The sequence below is a fragment of the Neofelis nebulosa genome, chromosome 12 (genome assembly GCF_028018385.1).
Source record: "Neofelis nebulosa isolate mNeoNeb1 chromosome 12, mNeoNeb1.pri, whole genome shotgun sequence".
In the NCBI taxonomy this organism is placed as follows: Eukaryota; Metazoa; Chordata; class Mammalia; order Carnivora; family Felidae; genus Neofelis; species Neofelis nebulosa.
The window spans coordinates 12,667,318-12,688,129 of record NC_080793.1 but is presented as its reverse complement, the minus strand read 5'-3'; the positions used below and the strand labels follow the sequence as shown (position 1 = coordinate 12,688,129).

Sequence of the window (20,812 nt, the reverse complement as noted above, 5' to 3'; positions counted from 1 at the left end):
TGGGGGAGCAGAGGTAAAAACCCCTTTCAAAATCTATATAAGTTGTGTATTGTCTTTCCAAAATTATACATTAACTATATATAAACCAAACATTCTACAAACTATTTCAAGGGATTCACAGAACTCCCTGAAGCTCATCCATGGACTCTATATTTGACGTAAAGGAAGGAGAATCTTAAAACTATTGGCATGCAGAATCATTAATTCTTAGGGCAGGAAGAAAACTTAAGGGTTACATAGTCCAAAAGATTAATTTCTTAATATAGATATTCTAGATATAAGTGATTCACTTATGTATCTAAGGACAATATATATTAGTTTCTTTTTTTTCTTAGAATTGCCTAAAATTACTTACCTGTCTGGGGGTACTGTGGGACTTCGAAGGGTATCGGAGTCCTTGGATCTTGAAAATACTGAATGTTTTCAGAATGCTGAGGATATACTGGTACTCTAGTTATAAATGCGCTGGATTTTGGAGGCACAGAATTCAGCTCTGTTCCAACATTAGAAGGCCCAGCTGAGGTAGCCGCTACATTACTTACAGGAGTCTTGGGTGGAGAGCCAATTTTACTGGAGAGATAATTTATCAAAAACAAAGAATAAATTACTGTCTGTAACTGCTGTCTTCCTCAGTAGGAATTTTTCATAAAATTATATAGTGAAACCACTAATAGAGAAAATTTAGGTATTTCCATAGTGACAAATAATTTCATTGCCACCCTACACTGCTGATTCACAGGATTGTAGTAACAGATCTCATATTCTGGCAAGGGTAAAAAGAATGCAAACAAAGCCCAGGCACTAATGTGATCCACCAATCCCTTTTTACTCATTGTATAAACAAAGATTTTTCCTAGTGGAAATTTAAAAAAAAAAAAAAAAATTTCTATTCAGGGCGCATGGGTGGCTCAGTCGGTTAAGCGTCCGACTTTGGCTCAGGTCATGATCTCACAGCTCGTGGGTTCGAGCCCTGTCTGTGCTGACAGCTCAGAGCCTGGAGCCCGCTTTGGATTCTCTCTCTCTCTCTCTCTCTCCCTACTCACTCATGCTCTGTCCCTCTCTTTCTCTCTCTCAAAAATAAACATTTAAAAAAATTTTTAAAAAGTCCTATTCAACAGGTTCACCCTTAAATTTATTGTTCAATAACTACAGTTAACCCTTGAACAACACAGGTTTGAACTGCACGGGTCCATTTATATGCAGACTTTTTTCAATGAATAGTACTGCAAATGTATTTTCTTTTTTAAAATATCTTTTGTTGTTGTTGTTTTAAGTAAACTCAACCCCCAACGTGAGGCTCAAATTCACATCCCCTAGATCAAAAGTCCCATGCTCTGTGGACTAAACCAGCCAGGGTGCCCCTCCTTGTATTTTATTGATGACATTTTCTTTTCTCTAGCTAACTTTACAGCAAGAATACGATATACAGTACATACAACCTACAGAATACGTGTTAATTGATAATATGTTATCAGTAAGGCCTCTGGTCAATAGTAGGCTATGACTAGTTACATTGTGAGGAAGTCAAAAGTGTCCCCAATCCCTGTATTGTTCAAGAGCCCACTGTAGTCTACCAGAATTCTCTGGGACAAAGACGACAGACATGTAAAAGAAGGACTGTTCTATTAAGAGGTAGATGGATTAAAATGTAAACTCCTTGAGAAAAGGCCATTTTTGTCCATTTTGTTAACTGCTGTCTATCCAAAGTTACATCTAGAAAAGTTAACTGTTACATCTAGAAGAATTCCTGGCATACAGTAGTCATTCAGTAAAAATATCTGTTGAAAAAATGAAACAGTTCCTGCCACATAACAGTCAGAGTGGATGAGTGAAACGCCAATATATGGTTACTCATTCAATTGATGCAAAATAACCAAACTTTTTATCTTTTTTAACCAGGGATTTTCTTTGTTGAGTCACCAGGCAATCAGCTCCAGAGGATCTCACCACGTCTTTCTTATGCCCTACTGAGAAGTCAAACTTTGGCAGAGCTTAGATATGTGGTGACTCCAGAAAAAGAACTTGTTAATGATGCAGGAATTCAATATGTTGCATCCCAAGTAGATTAAAGGGTTTTTCTCAAACTAGAGAAGCCCTTTTAAAGCTAGAATACAAACAAGTATGGGCTGCTTTTAAGTCTAGCACAGCAGATTAGTCTAGCAGATGTTTACTTTTATGTGTAAAATGGAAATAACTAAGGAACTGTGGGTAATAATAGCAGATACAAATTTACTGACTTACAGTTTAAAGATATTTTAGGGCTATATTTATTCTTTGAACTTAAATAAAGGCAACAAGGAAAATGATTAGGATTTCCTTGTAACAGTAATATAACTCTTATCGAGCAATTACTGAGCACATTCCAGGCTCTATGCTACATGCTTTACATAGATCATCTGGTCCTTCCATATCAAAAGGTTATATACTGTCAAATTGGGATAAGTACTTTAAAATGGCAAACTTTAGGGGGCACCTGGGTGGCTCAGTCGGTTAAACATCCAACTTTGGCTCAGGTCATGATCTTGTGGTTCGTGATTTTGAGCCCCCACATCAGGCTGTCTGCTGTTAGCAGAGCCCCCTTCAGATTCTGTCTCCCCCCACCCATCCCTTCCCCACTCACACTTTTTCTCTCTCTCTCAAAAATAAACATAAAAAGAAATGGCAAATTTTTAGACTTGTCAGCGAAAAGGCATCAAAATCCATGACAAGATTCATAGCCTCACATGATCATGCAAGCTATCCACAAAAATCAGACTAAGGAAAAAGCTAACCTTCAGCCACATTCCAGACAGACAGCTAGATTACTACAGCTGTAGCCTACATGGCTCTCAGGATTCCAGGCTCTCCTTTGCAGCACCCCTCTCCTGCCTACCTGATTTTGCCAGGTAGATTCTGCTTCCTGTCCTGATAAGATCTTTCCTTCCCAACTATCCATACTTTTGGAACTACCTCAGGTCTTCCTGGGCTCATTTTACCTCTAGGGAGTCTTCCATAATAACTCCCTATAGAATATCATTACTTTTTGTGTTCCAATAACACTTGGAACACAACTCCATTATAGTACCTATCAGAATGTATTATATAATATTTGTTTACGTCTGCCTCCAAACCACACTGTAAGACCCTCAGAGGCAGGGAGTAGTATTATTTAGTTCATTTTCATTACTTCTACCAGCTGGCTGGTGTTGGGCACATAGAAGATCCCTAATTTTTGAATGAATTAATGATTTATTTATTTTTCAAGTTGTTCCCTTAGTCTATAATTAAAAAAAAAACTGGGATAGGATTTACCTTTTAAGGTGTATAGTTCAGTGAGTTTTGGTATATTCACAAGGTTGTGCAACAACCATCACCACTACCTCATTCTGAAACACCTTCATCAGCCCTGAGAGAAATCTCTACTCATTAGCATTCACTCCACAGCCCCTGGCAACTACTCATCTACTTTCTGTCTCTCTGGATTTGCCTATTCTGGACACTACCATAAATAGAACTCTGTAATATATGGCCTTTTGTATCTAGCTTCTTTCACTTAACAGTTTCGAGGTTCATCCACATTGACTGTAGTATGTATTAGTATTTACTCTTTTTTTTTTTTTTTACGGCTGAATACATTCCACTCGTATGGATATAAAACAGTTCTAGGTTACCTTGCCAAAAACCTTCAAAAGCTCATTTTCTAAACATATATGTAACACAAGGTCTCCATAATCTGGTGCAACCTACCTATCTAATCTTATTTTAACCAGTCCCTAACATAAACTTCCTGTTCTAAAAGGCTGGTCTCTTCAATATTCCAAATAATTATCAACAAATTTGACCCATATTATGCTGTTTCTTTTTCTGAAATCCACCATATTTTTCCCAGCAATATAAAATATTCCTGTTCTTTCATCCAATTTCAATTTTGCTTCATTTGTGTAAATGCTGTCTCCACAACTATACTCTCATAACTTTCTTAAAAGAAAAGAGATCTTATACATGTCCTGTATTTTCAAGTGTGACAAGAACATAGCTCAGAATGAATGTTCAAATACCATTTGCTAACTAGACAATGTTCTCTGACATGTCATTTCTAAAAATCTCTCCCAGGGAAAACTGTAAGGATCCTCCAATAAACAAATCCTCCTATCATATGCTAACTGCAGAAATAAAGAATATAATTGCTTACCTACCCACTGTTTATTATATGAAATCACTAGCATAATACTTTGTTCCTAGAAGGCATATAATAAATGCTGACTGCCTATTCAGGGGCAACAAAATCGGAACATGATTTAACTGAGACCCTAAAACAATACCAAAGCATGAGATTTCTGAGGTGTAAGTAACTCAGATGGTCAGAAAGTTTTAAAACTTTTTTCTTAAAGAACCAAAACCCTTCCTTATGCTGAAACCTGAAAATATTGGTGGTAATAATAATAACAACAAGATATTGAGTGCTATCTGGCAGGTACTGTTCAATGCACACTGCAATAGTGATTCACTTAATCTGTGCAACCAACCTGTGTAGTAGTTACTATTACTGAATGAATTTTGTGGATGAGTAAATTGAGGGAGACAGATTAACTGGCCTAAGATCAAACAGCTAGAAAACAGTGCGCCAGAATTTGAACCCAGGAAGTTTGCCTCCCAAGAGCCCCCTCTTAGCTACTACACATCATTAAAGAATATAGAATAGACTGTTCTGAGTGAAGCAGAGGCTGGAGGCTTAGAATCTCACCTTGCTGAGGTTTCTATTTAGCTCCTTTCTGGTACCCCTCTGTATGCGATCCTAAAGTTCAAAGATCTAAGTGTGGAAAAAACCCAATTCTGGTCCAAACTCTTCAGTTTACAGTCAAGGAAAACAAAACCCAGAGCTGAATTGACTTTCTAAGGTCACAGAGCTTTTCAACTGCAGAGCCAGGACTAGAACTCAAATTTTGGGGGATTCAAGTGCTTTTTCCACTAGGTGAAGATTATGCATTAAAAATTCTGATTAGTTCCTTTCCCTTAGGATAAATTAAAATACTCAGTCATTTCTCAAAAGGCTGAGTAACTCACAGTAGCCATTTTTACCTAATACTTACTTTTCAGTTACAGACTCTGCAGAAGGCCCAGTTGCGTTCTGACCATTAGTGCCAACCTTCCCCACTTTCTTCACAGTCTCCAGAGCTCTTAAAGTACTGTCAGTACTACGTGGGATTAGCTGGGAAACACTGTTTTCTGCATTTGAAATTCCATTTGTACTTGGAACAATTTTCCCCGTTGTTTCAGTACTTCCTATGACAGAAATGACATTTCCGGCTGTGGTTGTGACAGTGTTGTTTACACCAACTTTATTTAGAAGAGGAAATGTTCTTACAGTTGCATTGATCTTTTTGTTCCTTAATCGATACCTGTTTCAAAAACAATCAACATATATTGGTGAATATTGCACTAAATTTACCCTGGAAGGGGGGTGGGGGGGGGAAGACAACGGGAAAAGATTTAAATAGGAGGAAATAGCTTTGAAAAAAGTTTCATCAGCTAAATATCAAATACAGTCTACACCAAACTCTGCTGTTAGATGTCACATGAAAACACACACACACACACACACACACACACACACACAGACATGTAATTAATGTAGCAAGCAAAATACACATGTATCAAAGAAGCCTGATGAGTGAATGGGAAGAGATCCTTTTGAAAATTTTGTATAATTGCAATAAAAAGTACACTATGTAAAAATGAAAGGAACCATACCAAATCTATTTAGGAATGTAGAATGAAGAAGAAAGGTATGCAAGAGGTGACAAAATTCTGTTGTTACCAAATGTTAGAGCATTATATAAATTAAAAAAATTATAAAACCAAAACTCGTTCTTAAACACTACACCAGATTAGTTTATGCCTAATGTAAAAAGCATTTGGATTAAGAACAGAATTTTCTGATATTGAATTCATAGTTTTATTTATGGTGGTCAGGTATAACACTTTCAATACATAAAGCAATTTGATCTTGGGACTCCATTTAAGAAAATCTGTTTCCACTTATACAACAAAAACTTCATTATAATGTAGTCCTAGTCAAGGTTCCAAAACTTTAAAGTGGTGAAAAACTGTTACATGAACAAAAAGTTTACACACATTTGGAGCCATAATTACATATGCCTAAATTAATCTGATATTAATGTTATAATCAAACAAAAGATAATTAAATATAGTGTTAGTGATGAGCAATGCCTTCACAATAGTCTCCCTTTCAGTCCCTCAGTATCTATAAACAACCTCATTATTCAATCCCGCTAGTCTCCATCTCCCCTCTCTCCTGTTCTCCCTCTCTCTCGTGCACGTCTCCTCCCTCCCTCCCTCCCCCTCCTCTCTCTCTCTCTCTCTCTCACACTCTCTCTCTCTCTCTCTCACACACACACACACACACACACACACACACACACACACACACACACTGACAGAGGCAGGTGGAGCTCAATAAAAGAGAAGTGTCCCCAGATCAGACTGGCTGAGGATGAGGTGACTGAACACAAAGTTAAGAAAAGACAACAGGTTATGGTCAGTTTATATAAGTCATCTTAAGAGATTCTGGAGAGCGACTGACTACTTTTTTTTTCCCTTTTTATATATTTATTTATTTACTTAATTTATTTATTTTTAAATACATCCAAGTTAGTTAGCATATAGTGCAACAACGACTTCAGGAGTAGATTCCTTCATGCCCCTACCCACTTAGCCCATCCCCCCTCCCACAACCCCTCCAGTAACCCTCTGTTCTCTGTATTTAAGAGTCTCTTATGTCTTGCCCCCCTCCTTGTTTTTATATTATTTTTGCTTCCCCTCCCATATGTTCATCTGTTCTATATCTTAAAGTCCTTACATGAGTGAAGTCATATGATAATTCTTTCTCTAATTTCGCTTAGCATAATACCCTCTAGTTCCATCTACATAGTTGCAAATGGCAAGATTTCATTCTTTTTGATTGCCGAGTGATACTCCCATTACACACACACACACACACACACACACGCACACGCACACACACACCACATCTTCTTTATCCATCCATCAGTGGACATTTGGGCTCTTTCCATACTTTGGCTATTGTCAATAGCACTGCTATAAACATTGGAGTGCATATGCCCCTCTGAAACAGCACACCTGTATCTCTTGGATAAATACCTAGTAGTGCAATTGCTGGCTTGTAGGATAGTTCTATTTTTAATTTTTGAGGAACCTCCATACGGTTTTCCAGAGTGGCTGCACCAGTTTGCATTCCCACCAGCAGTGCAAAAGAGATCCTCTTTCTCCGCATCCTCGCCAACATCTGTTGTTGCCTGAGTTATTGTTAGCCATTCTGACAGGTGTGAGGTGGTATCCCACTGTGGCTTTATTTGTATTTCCCTGATGATGAGTGATGTTGAGCATTTTTTCATGTGTTGGTTGGCCATCTGGATATCTTCTTTGGAGAAGTGTCTATTCATGTCTTTTGCCCATTTCTTCACTGGATTGTTTTTCGGATGTTAAGTTTGATAAGTTCTTTATAGATTCTGGATACTAACCCTTTATCTGGTTTGTCATTTGCAAATATCTTCTCCCATTCCATTGGATGACTTTTAGTTTTGCTGATTGTTTCCTTTGCTGTGCAGAAGCTTTTCATTTTGATAAGGTCCCAATAATTCATTTTTGCTTTTGTTTCCCTTACTCCCAGAGACGTGTTGTAAGAAGCTGCTGCAGCCAAGATCAGAGGTTTTTGCCTGCTTTCTCCTCGAGGATTTTGAAGGCTTCCTGTCTTATGTTTAGGTCTTTCATCCATTTTGAGTTTGTGTATGGTGTAAGAAAGTGGTCCAGGTTCATTCTTCTGCATGTCGCCATCCAGGTTTCCCAGCACCACTTGCTGAAGAGACTGTCTTTATTCCATTGGATATTCTGTTCTGCTCTGTCAAAGATTAGTTGGCCATATGTTTGTGGGTCCATTTCTGGGTTCTCTATTCTGTTCCACTGATTTGAGTGTCTGTTTTTGTGTGAGTACCATACTGTCTTAATGATTACAGCTTTGTAACACAGCTTGAAGTCTGGGATTGTGATGCCTCCTGCTTTGATTTTCTTTTTCAAGATTGCTTTGGCGATTTGGGGTCTTTTCTGGTTCCATACAAATTTTAATTGTTTGTTCTAGCTCTGTGAAGAATGCTGGTGTTATTTTGATAGGTACTGCACTGACTATGTAGATTGGTTTGGGTAGTATTGACATTTTAACAATATTTGTTCTTCCTATCCAAAAGCATGGAATATTTTTCCATTTTTTGTGTGTGTCTTCTCCAATTTCTTTCATAAGCTTTCTATAGTTTTCAGTATATAGATTTTTCACCTCTTTGGTTAGATTTATTCCTAGATATTTTACAGTTTTTGGTACAATTGTAAATGGGATCAATTCCTTGATTTCTCTGTCGCTTCATTGTGGTGTATAGGAATGCAACCAATTTCTGTGCATTGATTTTATATCCTGCGACTTTGCTGAATTCATGAATCAATTCTAGCAGTGTTTTGGTGGAATCTTTTGGGTTTTCCATATAGAGTATCATGTCATCTGTGAAGAGTGGAAGTTTGACCTCCTCCTGGCCGATTTGGATGCCTTTTATTTCTTTGTATCGTCTGACTGCTGAGGCTAAGATTTCCAATACTATGTTGAATAACAGTGGTGAAAGTGGACATCCTTGTCTTGTTCCTGACCTTTGGGGTAAAGCTGTCAGTTTTTCCCCATTGAGGATGGTATTAGTGTTGGGTCTTTCATATATATATGGCTTTTATGATCTCGAGGTATGATCCTTCTATCCCTACTTTCTTGAGGTCTTTTATCAAGAAAGGATGCTGTATTTTGTCAAATGCTTTCTCTGCATCTACTGAGAGGATCATGTGGTTCTTGTCCTTTCTTTTATTGATGTGATGAATCACACTGATTGCTTTGTGGATGTTGAACCAGTCCTGCATCCCAGGTATAAATCCCACTTGATCAGGGTGAATAATTTTTTTAATGTATTCTTGGATCCAGTTGGCTAGTATCTTGGTGAGGACTTCTGTATCCATGTTCATCAGGGAAATTGGTCTATACTTTTCTTTTTAGTGGGGTCTTTGGTTTCGGAACCAAGGTAATGCTGGCTTCATAAAAAGAGTTTGGGAGTTTTCCTTCCATTTCTATTTTTTTGGAACAGCTTCAAGAGAATAGGTGTTAACTCTTCCTTAAATGTTTGGTAGAATTCCCCTGGAAAGCCATCTGGCCCTGGATTCCTGTTTTTTGGAAGACTTTTGATTACTAAGTCGATTTCTTTACTGGTTATGGGTCTGTTCAAATTTTCTATTTCTTCCTGTTTCAGTTTTGGTAGTTTATGTGTTTCTAGGAATTTGTCCATTTCTTCCAGATTGCCCATTTTATTGGCGAATAATTGCTCATAATATTGTCTTAGTATTGTTTTTATTTCTGCTGTGCTGGTCGTGATCTCTTGTCTTTTATCCTTGATTTATTTGGGTCCTTTCCTTTTTCTTTCTGATCAAACTGGCTACATCTTTATCATTTTTGTCAATTCTTTCAAAGAACCAGCTTCTGGTTTCATTGATCTGGCCACTGATTACTTCTTTAAGAAGGACAGGTATGAGTAGACCTATATTTTAGAAAGGCATTTTGCTGGCATGGAGGGGCCTGTGTTTTCCTCAACATGCTCTCTGAAACCTGCTCTTCATTTTTCACCTCAAAGGTTCTTATACAAAATAGCCAGCTGCTCTTTGCTTTCCATCCTCAAAGGACAAATCTCAGCTACCTTTAAGATTACTCTGGCAGGCAAAAAATAAAATTTTAATTGCAAGTACCTTAAAAGATAAGGAGTTGTAATAAGTAAAACCTTAACTAAAGGAGGTAAAATATGTGGCAAGTAGCAATACATACTGGGCTCCTAGCATCTAGGCAGCTAAAGACTTGGACTTCAAATCCAGACCTCACATTTGAAAATGCCAATTACTTCCTATTCTTTTAAAATCACCTTTTGAGCTCCATCAAGTCCTTACTCCTTGCCTTACTCAGCTCAGAATCCACTATCCACCATTCGTCCCTCCCTTATAAATACCTTCAACTCCCTTGGCCCACTCCCTGTGTTGAACTCCTGGTAAAACCCTAATCCAGTTCTTCACATATTCTCTTACTCTGTGCCTGCTTCCAGGCAGCTGAACATTGGTGGAGAAAAACCATGCTATCATGCTCTCTAGACTCTCTTCAAAATTCTGATCAATTATTTAAAATGGCCAAGCAATACACTAATACACTTCTCTACTAAATTCCCTTTCCCATCTCTAACATCCTTTCTACCTCCACTGCTGATGACATTGCCTCCCACTTGACAGACAAAACAGATGAAGCCAGAGGAGACTTACTTCTTTCACCACCAATTCCAGGAAGCTTCCTGACCTGTAACTACATCCTCCTCCTAAAAAGAGATGAAGAGCTCCTGCTCTTAACTCAGGTCGATCCTGCCACTGGGGTTCTAATGAGGTCCAATCTCTCCACTTGTGCCCTAGGTCCCAAGCATATCTGCCTTTCCAAAGACTTCACTCCTATAATGATCTTTTTTATTCTAGTGCACCATCACTTCATTCAGGTGTCTGCTTACATGCCATATCCTCTGATATCCCTTCCCAGACAACCTCATCTAAAATATCTCCCCTTTCCCAACCATTCTTTCTCCATACCTTGTGTTATTTTTCTTCATAGCACCAATCAGTACCAGATATTGTATTTTGTATTTATTTGCTGTATGTCAATCTTCTCTACAACAAAGTAAGCCCCATGAGAGCAAGGATTTTTGCCTTCCTGACTGACCTCTCTATCTTCAGCACATAATACAGTGCCTGGTGCACACTGTGTGTTCAATAAATATTTGTTGTTGCGTGAATGACATTTCTAAGACAAAGTTAAAATCTCATTGTTGTGGGATGCCTGACTGGCTCAGTCGGTGGAGAATGAGACTCTTAATCTCAGGGTTGTGAGTTCCAGCCCCATGTTGGGCATACAGCTTACTTAAATAAATATGTAAGATTAAAAAATCTCATCATTGCATTTGAATAAAACCCTGTTATGTCTTCCAAATTCCTCGCCATGGTCATCAAAGCCAGTGTGATGTGGCCTGCCTCTCTAGCCTTATCTTTTGTCATCCCTATCATTCTCCATCTTCCAGACACACTGGTCTTGCTTCTAGCTCCCAAGCCTGCCAAGCTCGTTTCCACCTCAGACTTTATAGCATTTTATCACTAACTGAAATTGTTTACGTGCTTACTGTGCCTCTGTCCTCACTAGAAGCACCTCAAAAAAGTACCCAGCACTTAGCAATCATTTTTATGTTTGCTGAGCTGATTGATTCTAGGCTTCTGTTATTCTCCAGAATGCAGCCAATTCTTAGAAATAGGATTCTAATTCTCTACATTCTCAAATACAGTCACCTAAATATTTACTTTAGGAGAGACTGCTGGGCATTTACATTTAGTTTGGTTAGAGAAATGCACAGTAGAGAAAGCAGGCTGGAGTAAAATTAAGTAAAACAAATGTTTGCAGAGCTCCTGGTGTATTATGTGAACTAAGACAAAGGTTCCACCCTCAAAAAGCTCAGAGATACATAGCAACATGTATTTTTTTAACCAATAGGATAGTGACATCTCACTTTCTTAATCCTTTGTATCATCCTGTTTTTTTCTCTTCTTTTTTCAAACAGCAACAGAGAATGTGAAGCCAGCTAGAAATATGAATTGTAGATTATTTGTCCTTTCAACGTAAATATACTGGATTTACATATCAGACACTTGCTATGTGCAAAAAATATCAAGATGAATTACTCATAAGATAAATGAAGTCCAGTTAAAATACACACGTGCAAATAAATAACTGCAATATGACAAGAAAACTGACATTATACAGTGACTATGTATAGAGCACTACAACAGCACAGTGAAGGAAGCAACTAACACTGGCTTGGAAGTCAGAGAAGTCCTCAGAAGGAAGAGGACCTCTGAGTATGACTAGGAGCTCTCCAAACAGAAAAGAGATAAGCATATGATAAAGGGAAAAACACGTGCAAGGGAAAGAAGAATGCAAGAATTTGTGCAGTAGTAAACAGTGATTAACTAGATGTAGCTTAAAAAAATAAAGACTGCAAAAGGTGGAGTAAGGCTACAAAGCTAGATTAGGACTAGATCCTTTGCTATACTGAGGAACCAATTAATAATTTAAAGCAGACGTGGACATGATCAGACAATTATTTGCAAGAGAAAATCTTGGTAGCAATGAAATAGGTTGAACATAAGGAGATGCCAGGTAAAAGGCCAGTAGAGAACTAAAATTGATAAACTAGGTAAACACACGTGAAACACTAAAAACAGCATTACACAAAAATGTGACTAATTAATTTGGCTATTATTTTATTTTACTACTAATATAATTTCAGTCAAGAGATAATAAAATTGTAAAGTAGGCACAAGAGATGGAGAGTAGAAAGCCAGCTTGAAGGTACAGGATGTAAAATGGATTTTCAGATGGGACACCAGTTTATGGGTGGCAAGGCAATGAAATCATGGTTTCTGACTTTTTTTTTAATAAACTTTTCTTTATTTCTTTTTTTTTAAATATTTATTTTTGAGAGACAGAGAGAGCACCTGCGAGTGGGAAGGGGAAGAGAAAGATGGAGAGAGAGAGTCCCAAGCAGCGGGGAGCTCGAATCACAAACTCTGAGATCATGACCTGAGCTGAAATCAAGAGCTGGATGCTTAAGTGACTGAGCCACCCAGGCGCCCCTCCTCTGACGTTTTTAGGTCTAACAACTCCCAAGAAAGTCCCCTAAAAACTTCTACTTTAGCTAAGAAGCTCTATTTGAGGTATGGGCAAGCTCAATAGATTTCCTAGAGCCTCGAAAATCATCCTGATGTAAAACTCTGTATAGAGAGCTGCTTAGACTGGGTGCAAACAGCGTCTTTTTGTCTTAGGACCCCTGCAACCTCTCCAGGCTCTTCCATAGGGAGTAAAAACAGAGAGGAGACACATGTTTCTACCCTTCTTTCTAATGCACACACACATATCTTCTATCAGATTGCTGCTGCTGTGGAGCTCGTTATGTACAGGGTCCAGTGCTAGCAACTGAGGAAATAGTAGTAAGTAATAAACAAGATAAATATAGTCCATGGAGGGTACTCCACAGTAAGGCAGTCAATAGAGGCCAGGGGCCAAAGTTGCCTGTTTGTTGTAAATAAAGTATATACCCATGCCAATTTTATGCACAATGGTCGCTTTTTTGCTACAATGGCAGAATTGAGTGACTGTGACACAGATCACCATGTGATCCACCAAACTGAAAATATTTACTATCTGGACCTTTACATAAAAGTCTGCCATCCACTAAAATTTATCGTAAGTTAATCATAATTTTGATTGGTATGACAAAGAGGAACCTTTGTCAGGGGAGGATCCCCCTGAATAAGTGAAGAGTAAGGTAGGCAAAAGAGAAGCTCCAAAGGCAAGGCCAGAAGGAAGAGCATTATGTAGAAGAGCATGGTGCATTCCAGGCACTGGCAGAAGAGAAGTGTGGCCTGAGCATAGAATACAATTCAGGAGCACTGTGCGATGAGATCAGAAAGGTAGGCACACAGATGATCCAGGATCCACAATCTAGATTTTATAACTTTATCCACAGAGTAATTGAGAAACTACCTATTCTCATTATCTGCAATGAGCCTTATGCATAAAATTCTCCGTTTTGTGGGGAATAATGGGAGTGGGGGTGGCAACAATAACTGTAAGACTAGGAGGCAATGGTGGATTGAGAAAAGGGATGATAGCTTGGACTGTAAGGCTGGAAAGAAGAGTTCAGAAACAAACATACTGAACTACCTTGGTGACTCAGACAAGCAGGTGAGAGAAAGGTAACAAAGACGATTCCTTTAACATGGTATATGTAACTGGCTGGACAGGGTACACTGGGGGAGAGCAGAATGGAAAGTGGGAGAGGATGTATGGGAGGAGAAAATTAGTTCAACTTAAGTTTAAAGTGTAAAAACAGGGTGCCTGAGTGGCTCAGTCTGTTTAACGTCTGGCTCTTGATCTCAGCTCAGGTCTTGATCTCACGGTCATGAGTTCAAGCCCCATGTTGGGCTCCTCGCTGGGTGTGAAGGCTACTTAAAAAAATAAAAAATAAAAAAAAATAAAGTGTCTAAAAACAAAAGGGAGATGTCCATTAAGAGTTGATACACAGGCCAGTTATTCAATAGAAAGGTGGGAATCAATTTTTTGGCAAGATCTCAATGATGAATGTTTGGTTAAAAAACAACAAAAACTTGGACAATATATAATATAGCTTATATTGATTTACTTCTACGTGTGGAGTAAATGGACACAGAAAGAAGGATTACCCAGAGGAGAAAAGATGCAGAAAAAAGAACATTAAGAAGACCAAGTCATAAAAAGAAAATGTACTGCAGTACGGTTTTACCTGGGATTTTGCTGTTATCGTCAATTGAACCTGAGCAAATAAGATTGCACAGAGGGTACTTCTGCACAGGTGCTTAGCAAAAACATGGATTCCAGCTATATAATGGTTATTAAAAGTATGACCCTTAAATAAGGTTCTAAGTCATTTATGCTAATCTTGCTTCCAGAAGCAAGACGCTATAGTTTCAAAAGAAAAGATTATCTTGCAATATAAAGAAGTCTACAATGTGAACTTAGTCACATTTTTGAAACTCACCAGAAACTCTGAGACTACATAGAACACTTTCATAATGATCCAAAATTAAACCCATATGAAAAAGAATTCTCATAACTTACTTTTCAAGCTCTTCCTGAGAATGGGCAAAAGTACAATTTGTTCCTCGGGGACACCCTCCTTGCTGACGCAGATCTCGGCACATGCTAGTCTTGTATTTGCTGTTTGGCTGAGGCTACAAAACAGGAAATCAGTGTGTGAAAAAGTGAGGACTCTTGGGACTTCAGAATTTTATGATTACTGCCTTTAATTCTTTATCACATCAGAAAAGTAATTCTTGTGCTGAAACAACTGCCATTCCACCATTTCCTGTTACATATTACACAGCGTAACTTTAAATTGGTATTTCAGACATTCCTTCTGAGGATTATCTGAAACTGGTTCAGATGTTATGTCTATTTATTTGTCAGACAACACAATGACCACAAAAATAAAAGATTTTCTCATCGATTGATTGCGGTTTTAAAATTATGATACAAAATAATTTAAAAAGCAGGGCACCTGGGTGGCTCAGTCGGTTAAGCGTTGACTCTTGACTTTGCTTGGGTTATGACCTCACAGTTCGTGAGTTTGAGCCACACAGAGCTTGCTTGGGATTCTTTCTCCCTCTCTCTCTGCCCCTCCCCCACCTTCAAAATAAATAAATAAATCTTAAAAAAAAAAAAAAAAAAAAAAGCCATAAGCTTTGTCCACTTAAACTTTCCCAAGAAAGACAGAATACAATTTCCCCTAAGAGTGAACATTTATGAAACCAATTTATTTGTCAGCTTGAGAGTACAACACTCTTCTTACTCTTGAAGCTGCTTAAGTTCACAAAAACAATGCGGAAAAGTATAAAAACCCCATCATATCTGCTATAGTTGCATCAAAATTTAAGATACCGTTGTTATTTCTGTGACCTTAATAAGATAAAACATTTATTGGGGTGCCTAGGTGGCTTAGTTGGTTAAGTGTCCCGACTCTTGATTTCAGCTCAGGTTATGATCTCACAGTTCATAGGATGGAGCCCCACGTTGGGCTCTGTGTTGACAGAGCAGAGCCTGCTTGGGATTCCCTCTCTTTCGGTCCCTCCCCTACACAAACAAACACTCTCTCTTGCTCAAAACAAATAAAGTTAAAAAAAAAAAAAAAAAGACAGGAGTGCATGGGTGGCTCAGTCAGTTAAGCGTCTGACTTTGGCTCAGGTCAAGATATCATGGTTCGTGGATTCAAACCCCACATCAGGCTCTGTGCTGACAGCTCAGAGCCTGGAGCCTGCTTCGGATTCTGTGTCTCCCTCTCTCTCTGCCTCTCCCTTGCTCATGCTGTCTCTGTCTCTCAAAAATAAATAAACATTAAAAAAATTTTTTTAATAAATAAATAAAAAGAGAAAACATTTCTCTTCCAGTTAACATTTGAATATTATAATGTTTTCTAGTAGAATAAGGCTAGAAAGAGTGGAAAGATCACTTTGGAGTAGATCTGATCTCAGCTCTGTCACTTACTGCCACCATGACCTTAGATATGTTATTTAATCTCTTTAAATTTCAGCTTGGGAACAGCAATTATCTTGCTGTGAGGATTAGAAATAACGTATGTAAAATAACCTAAGAAATGACTCACAGTAACGTAATAAATGGACATCATTATTAGAATAAAAGAGATTCTACCTTAAACATAAACTCCTTCTCATGTACACTGCAAATATTTTAAAAATTCAAATTCCACATATTTACAAATAGAAACTCATTCATATGAGAGCAATGGAGAAAAAAGTGACAATTTCCCTACATTAGAAAAGAATTAAACAAAATGCCTGGAAGAAATCAATAATCTATACTTAGTCAAAAACATTTGGGTGCTATGCTATTAACTACTTATCAGATGTACTAAAATTTGAGTTTCTCCCAAAAGAACAGAGATAGGAGTCACATAAGAAGTCTATTAACCTTGTTCAAGTTGTTCAGGATGAACCTCTATTAGAGATAAAAGCAATCAGAAGTGCAATGAAGATGCTTACCTGAGGTGTCTCATGGCCTTTTCTACTGTAATTTTGTATGAAGTCCACAAGGCCATGAACCACTGTTTTAACAGCTACCATTGCATTTTCTAGCTGCTCCCAAGTTGGTGAAACAGCATCTACAAAAAGCCACCAAGGGAATGAGGGAGATTTTGTTAGTAGTAATTCTTTTGTGTTGTTTACCTCAAAGGTAGTAAAAGTATAAGCAATTGGGTATTTTTCCACATACCTGGATTAGGGTCTATGTTTGCAAGAAGCTCTAAATGAGGCCTCAGTCTATTTAAGTTAGCTGGGTCACCTGTTCGTTGCAAAACAATTGTCAATTCCTGGACACTCTTTGCAAATGATTCTGGAGACTGCAGCTAACAAACAGAAAACAGAATGGCTTTTACTCTGGTTCTTATGACACATTTATATTTGAATGCTTCTTTAAGCCAACACACTAAACAGGTTTTCAAGTGTCTTCAGATTCCACAGTAGGAGTATCAGTGATGAATGAAATTTTCACCTCAGAATCTGCCCTATGAACTTCATCATTAGACACTTAGAAAACTTATTTATAAGTTGTATTAGCTCTCTGGGGTCAGAATACAGGCAAATAACAAACTTTGTAAGTCAGCTTCTTTTATGTTAATATCCTGTATTTGGTTCCCTATAGCCTTCCTTGGTTTATTCTGAAAGTTAAAAACACTGTAAAAAGAAATAAAGATAAAATAATTTAAAGAGCTCATGTTTGAGGTGCCTGGGTAGCATCCAACTCTTGATTTTGACTCAGATCATCATCTCAGGGTTCGTGAGTTCAAGCCCGGAGCTAGGCTACACGCTGACAGTGTGGAGCCTGCTTGGGATTCTCTCTCTCTGCCCCTCCCCACATGTGTTTGTGCACATGCGCTCTCTCTCTCTCTCTCTCTCAAAATAAATAGACTTAAAAAAAAAAGCCTAATATTTAAAAACATACAAGTCTCTTAACTAGTTTTCTCTTCACTCCCTTCAGAAGATTGCAATGCTCTTCAATGGAACAGCAATGATCTAAAACAAGCATCGCTAATTTCACAAACCTTATCAATGATAGACTGCATGTGTGATTTATGTGCCAAGTCACCATACAGAAGTGAGGACCACTGCTCAGGTGAAATGCGGAGTCCTGCTTCCATAGCAATATGAACAATTTGAGCATCATGTTCTCTGCGTAATGCTTCATAACTCCGAAATTCCTCCTTTAGCTGCATCAAGGAAGAGTCTTCGTCCCTTTTGGTAACCTAAAAAATAACAAGGAGGAAAAAAAAACCTATCAGAATTGGTCTGCTCTCCCCTCTTCTCCAATCAATTCTTTTTGGGGGAGGGTTTGAGTTGGGGGGTACCTACTATATATCATATATTACATAAAAGAAAGTTCAAAGAAGATAATGTCCTTATCACAAATTCTTTTTGGAACAAAGCAGAACTTGCATAATCTAGTACATAGTTTTGCCTTCCTTCAATGAGATGAGCAGCAGATAGAGAAGACACTTGTAAACAGAAAATTATAATATAAGCGCTATTATAATGCTCTATGGCAACACAAAGGAAAGGCAATTCAATCTGGTGGGAGAAGGAAGGGGCAACAGAGAAGGTTTCCCCCACTTGAAGGCTGCATGAAATGAGTCTTGAAGAATGAATAGAGGCTTCCACTTGAGAAACAGAATCCTAGAATGATAGCAAGTGGTGAAACAAAAAAATGAAAGAGCACAGAGAATTAAGGGCTAAGATACAGGCTGGAGAAGAATCACAGAGGGTCTTATAAAATACAGTGAGAAATTTGTATATTATCCTGAAGGGAATGGGAAGCCATGGAAGGCTTTTAAGCAGACAAGTGACAATTCAGTCCAGCCAACGGGTACACATATATTAGAAATCTTCTATCACCACAAAAATGATCATTAAGGTATTTATACAGCTTTAATTTATACCTGACTTAAGTGATTTAAAAAACATTAGTTCAAAAGTTTACAGAGTTTCATAATCCTACTGAAACTAATTATCCAAACACGCAGGTATATGACTAGACAATTTCTATAATAAATGATACACATTTATCTAAAACTTGCACAATGAAATTTGAAACTTGGCTAGGATTCAGAAGACCCAGAACTAGTACAGATTGTGAAACTTAGATAGAACAAAACAAACTGTTCAAAATCATGATTTTGTCACTGGTAAAATGAAAATATCCCCAGACCACCTTACTGGTTATTTCTATTGTTATGCTAGCACATGAGGCAGCAATAATATGACCCCAAGAACATGAAGATGGGAAAATTAAGTTACCATCTGAGAGTTAATAGCATCAGTTCACAATTCTCTGTGGGAATATATAAATACATTATAGATTAGTCTGAGACACCCAAAATTCTAATCAACACAATCTAGGTATAATAGAGTATATAACTTAGAAGTCACAAAAATCTATATTCTACCCAACCCTACTTAAAGAAACACTAAGGAAACAAAAGAATTACCAACCTAAAAAATAGAAAAAAGAGACCCAAGAACCAGAGGATGCTAGTACTCTTCCAAATCCCATGTAGGCTACAGGGTGCCTCTTAGGCAGCAAAAGCTTCTATCCATTTGAATAGTAAAGAGGGACACGGGTGGCTAATAGAGCCTGGTCCTATTAAAGTTCTTACTAACATGCATCAAAATCACCTGGGAAGCATTAAAAACCACAATTTCAGGTAATCACAATTCCTGACTTGGAAGACCACATAATTAAAAAGTATCTATGAATGCTCAAATCCCACATCAAATATACCACATCAGAGTATCTGGGGATGGTATACTTTTAAAAACTCCATAGATAATTCTGATGGATATCTTCAGGTGGAAACCACTGCATCACATATTAGAATCATTAACTTCCCTTGTTCTGACTCCATGCTAAGGAAGCAAAGGTTTGACACTCTTCTGCAGGACAATATCTACAATATGATCACTTAAGTCACATAAGAGTTGCACTTCTCATTACAAATTAATAAAACTCATCATCTATTGTATTTGACCTTGGTTAGGGTGGTTCTGTTTCTGAGGAAAGAATCTACTGTATGCATCCACAAAATTCACATCTCTAAGCCTACAAAATCAGGAAAGACCTTTGACAATGGTGACTTTACTAGAGTAAATGACACCCAAGAGAGGTCTTTTGGCAGTTAAGTCAGCAAGACACCTTTAATTAATTCAAACACTGCTTTAACATGCTAAACTACAGGGCAGTGAGATGAGATAAGGAATAAAATTGAAATCACTTTCTACAGCAGTGTTATTCAAATGTCAGATATTAGCAGCAACTGTAGATGTAGGACTGTCATATACCACAAATCCGCACAATACCTATGAGGAAAAAACAAAATAAAACACATTAAATCAGGAATAGAGTGTGAGAACCTAGTCAGTCACTTCAGGATGACAAATGATCTCTGTAATTTGGTTGCTTAGCCAAAAGCATAATGTTTGAGGAACCAGAGATTCATTTCTACTGTTACTCTAAGGGCACAAAATCAAGCACTGTAACTATCAGGCAGACAGTGTCCAAGCCTCATTAGTGGAGCTAAGTGAGTTCATTTGAACATATTTTTATCAGCAATTACTTGCTATTTCAAACTAAGCAGTCTTCCAAAAAATTTTTTTCTATCTCTACTGTTTTCACTCTTGGGCTATTCAAACCAGCAAAATAGCCTAAATAAGCTTTGGCTTCAAATTTTGATGTTTTACTTTTATAGAAGCCATTGGGCCTTTCCAGTTCCAAGTGTTTGGGCTTTTCTCAAGAGCCAGCCAGCAACCTATTCTCTTGTAACACACAGAAACTTTTAACGATTCAGCCTACTTTCCACTTCTCTTGGTACCTGTAACCACCCAAAGTTTGTAAGACAATGAACGACATTTCTAAATATCTCGGGGGTTCTTCTGTCTTCTCAACCAAAAAAAAACCACAAAACACACAAAAATCACACCACCTAAACGAAGAGTGGGGCAAGTACCTCAACTTTTCACTCTCTTGTCCTGAAGGCAACAT

The 20,812-nt window shown here is 37.8% G+C and overlaps 1 protein-coding gene and 1 non-coding gene across 6 annotated transcripts in view; both read right to left on the bottom strand.

Moving 5' to 3' along the window:
* The window catches only part of RC3H2 (ring finger and CCCH-type domains 2), a 52,642-nt gene that overhangs the window by 12,245 nt on the left and 19,585 nt on the right, over positions 1-20,812 (bottom strand). For all 5 annotated transcript variants that reach the window (XM_058694227.1, XM_058694226.1, XM_058694228.1 and 2 more), the window contains 6 exons: positions 17,823-18,023; positions 16,994-17,126; positions 16,765-16,883; positions 14,828-14,940; positions 5,070-5,378; positions 356-570 (listed from right to left, as the gene is read on the bottom strand). In XM_058694227.1, the coding sequence (XP_058550210.1) occupies positions 356-570; positions 5,070-5,378; positions 14,828-14,940; positions 16,765-16,883; positions 16,994-17,126; positions 17,823-18,023 (1,090 nt within the window). The remainder of the gene's footprint in view (positions 1-355; positions 571-5,069; positions 5,379-14,827; positions 14,941-16,764; positions 16,884-16,993; positions 17,127-17,822; positions 18,024-20,812) is intronic.
* Positions 17,213-17,323, bottom strand: LOC131492282 (small nucleolar RNA SNORD90). Its single transcript, XR_009251987.1, has one exon. It is a non-coding gene; the product is annotated as a small nucleolar RNA SNORD90 (small nucleolar RNA).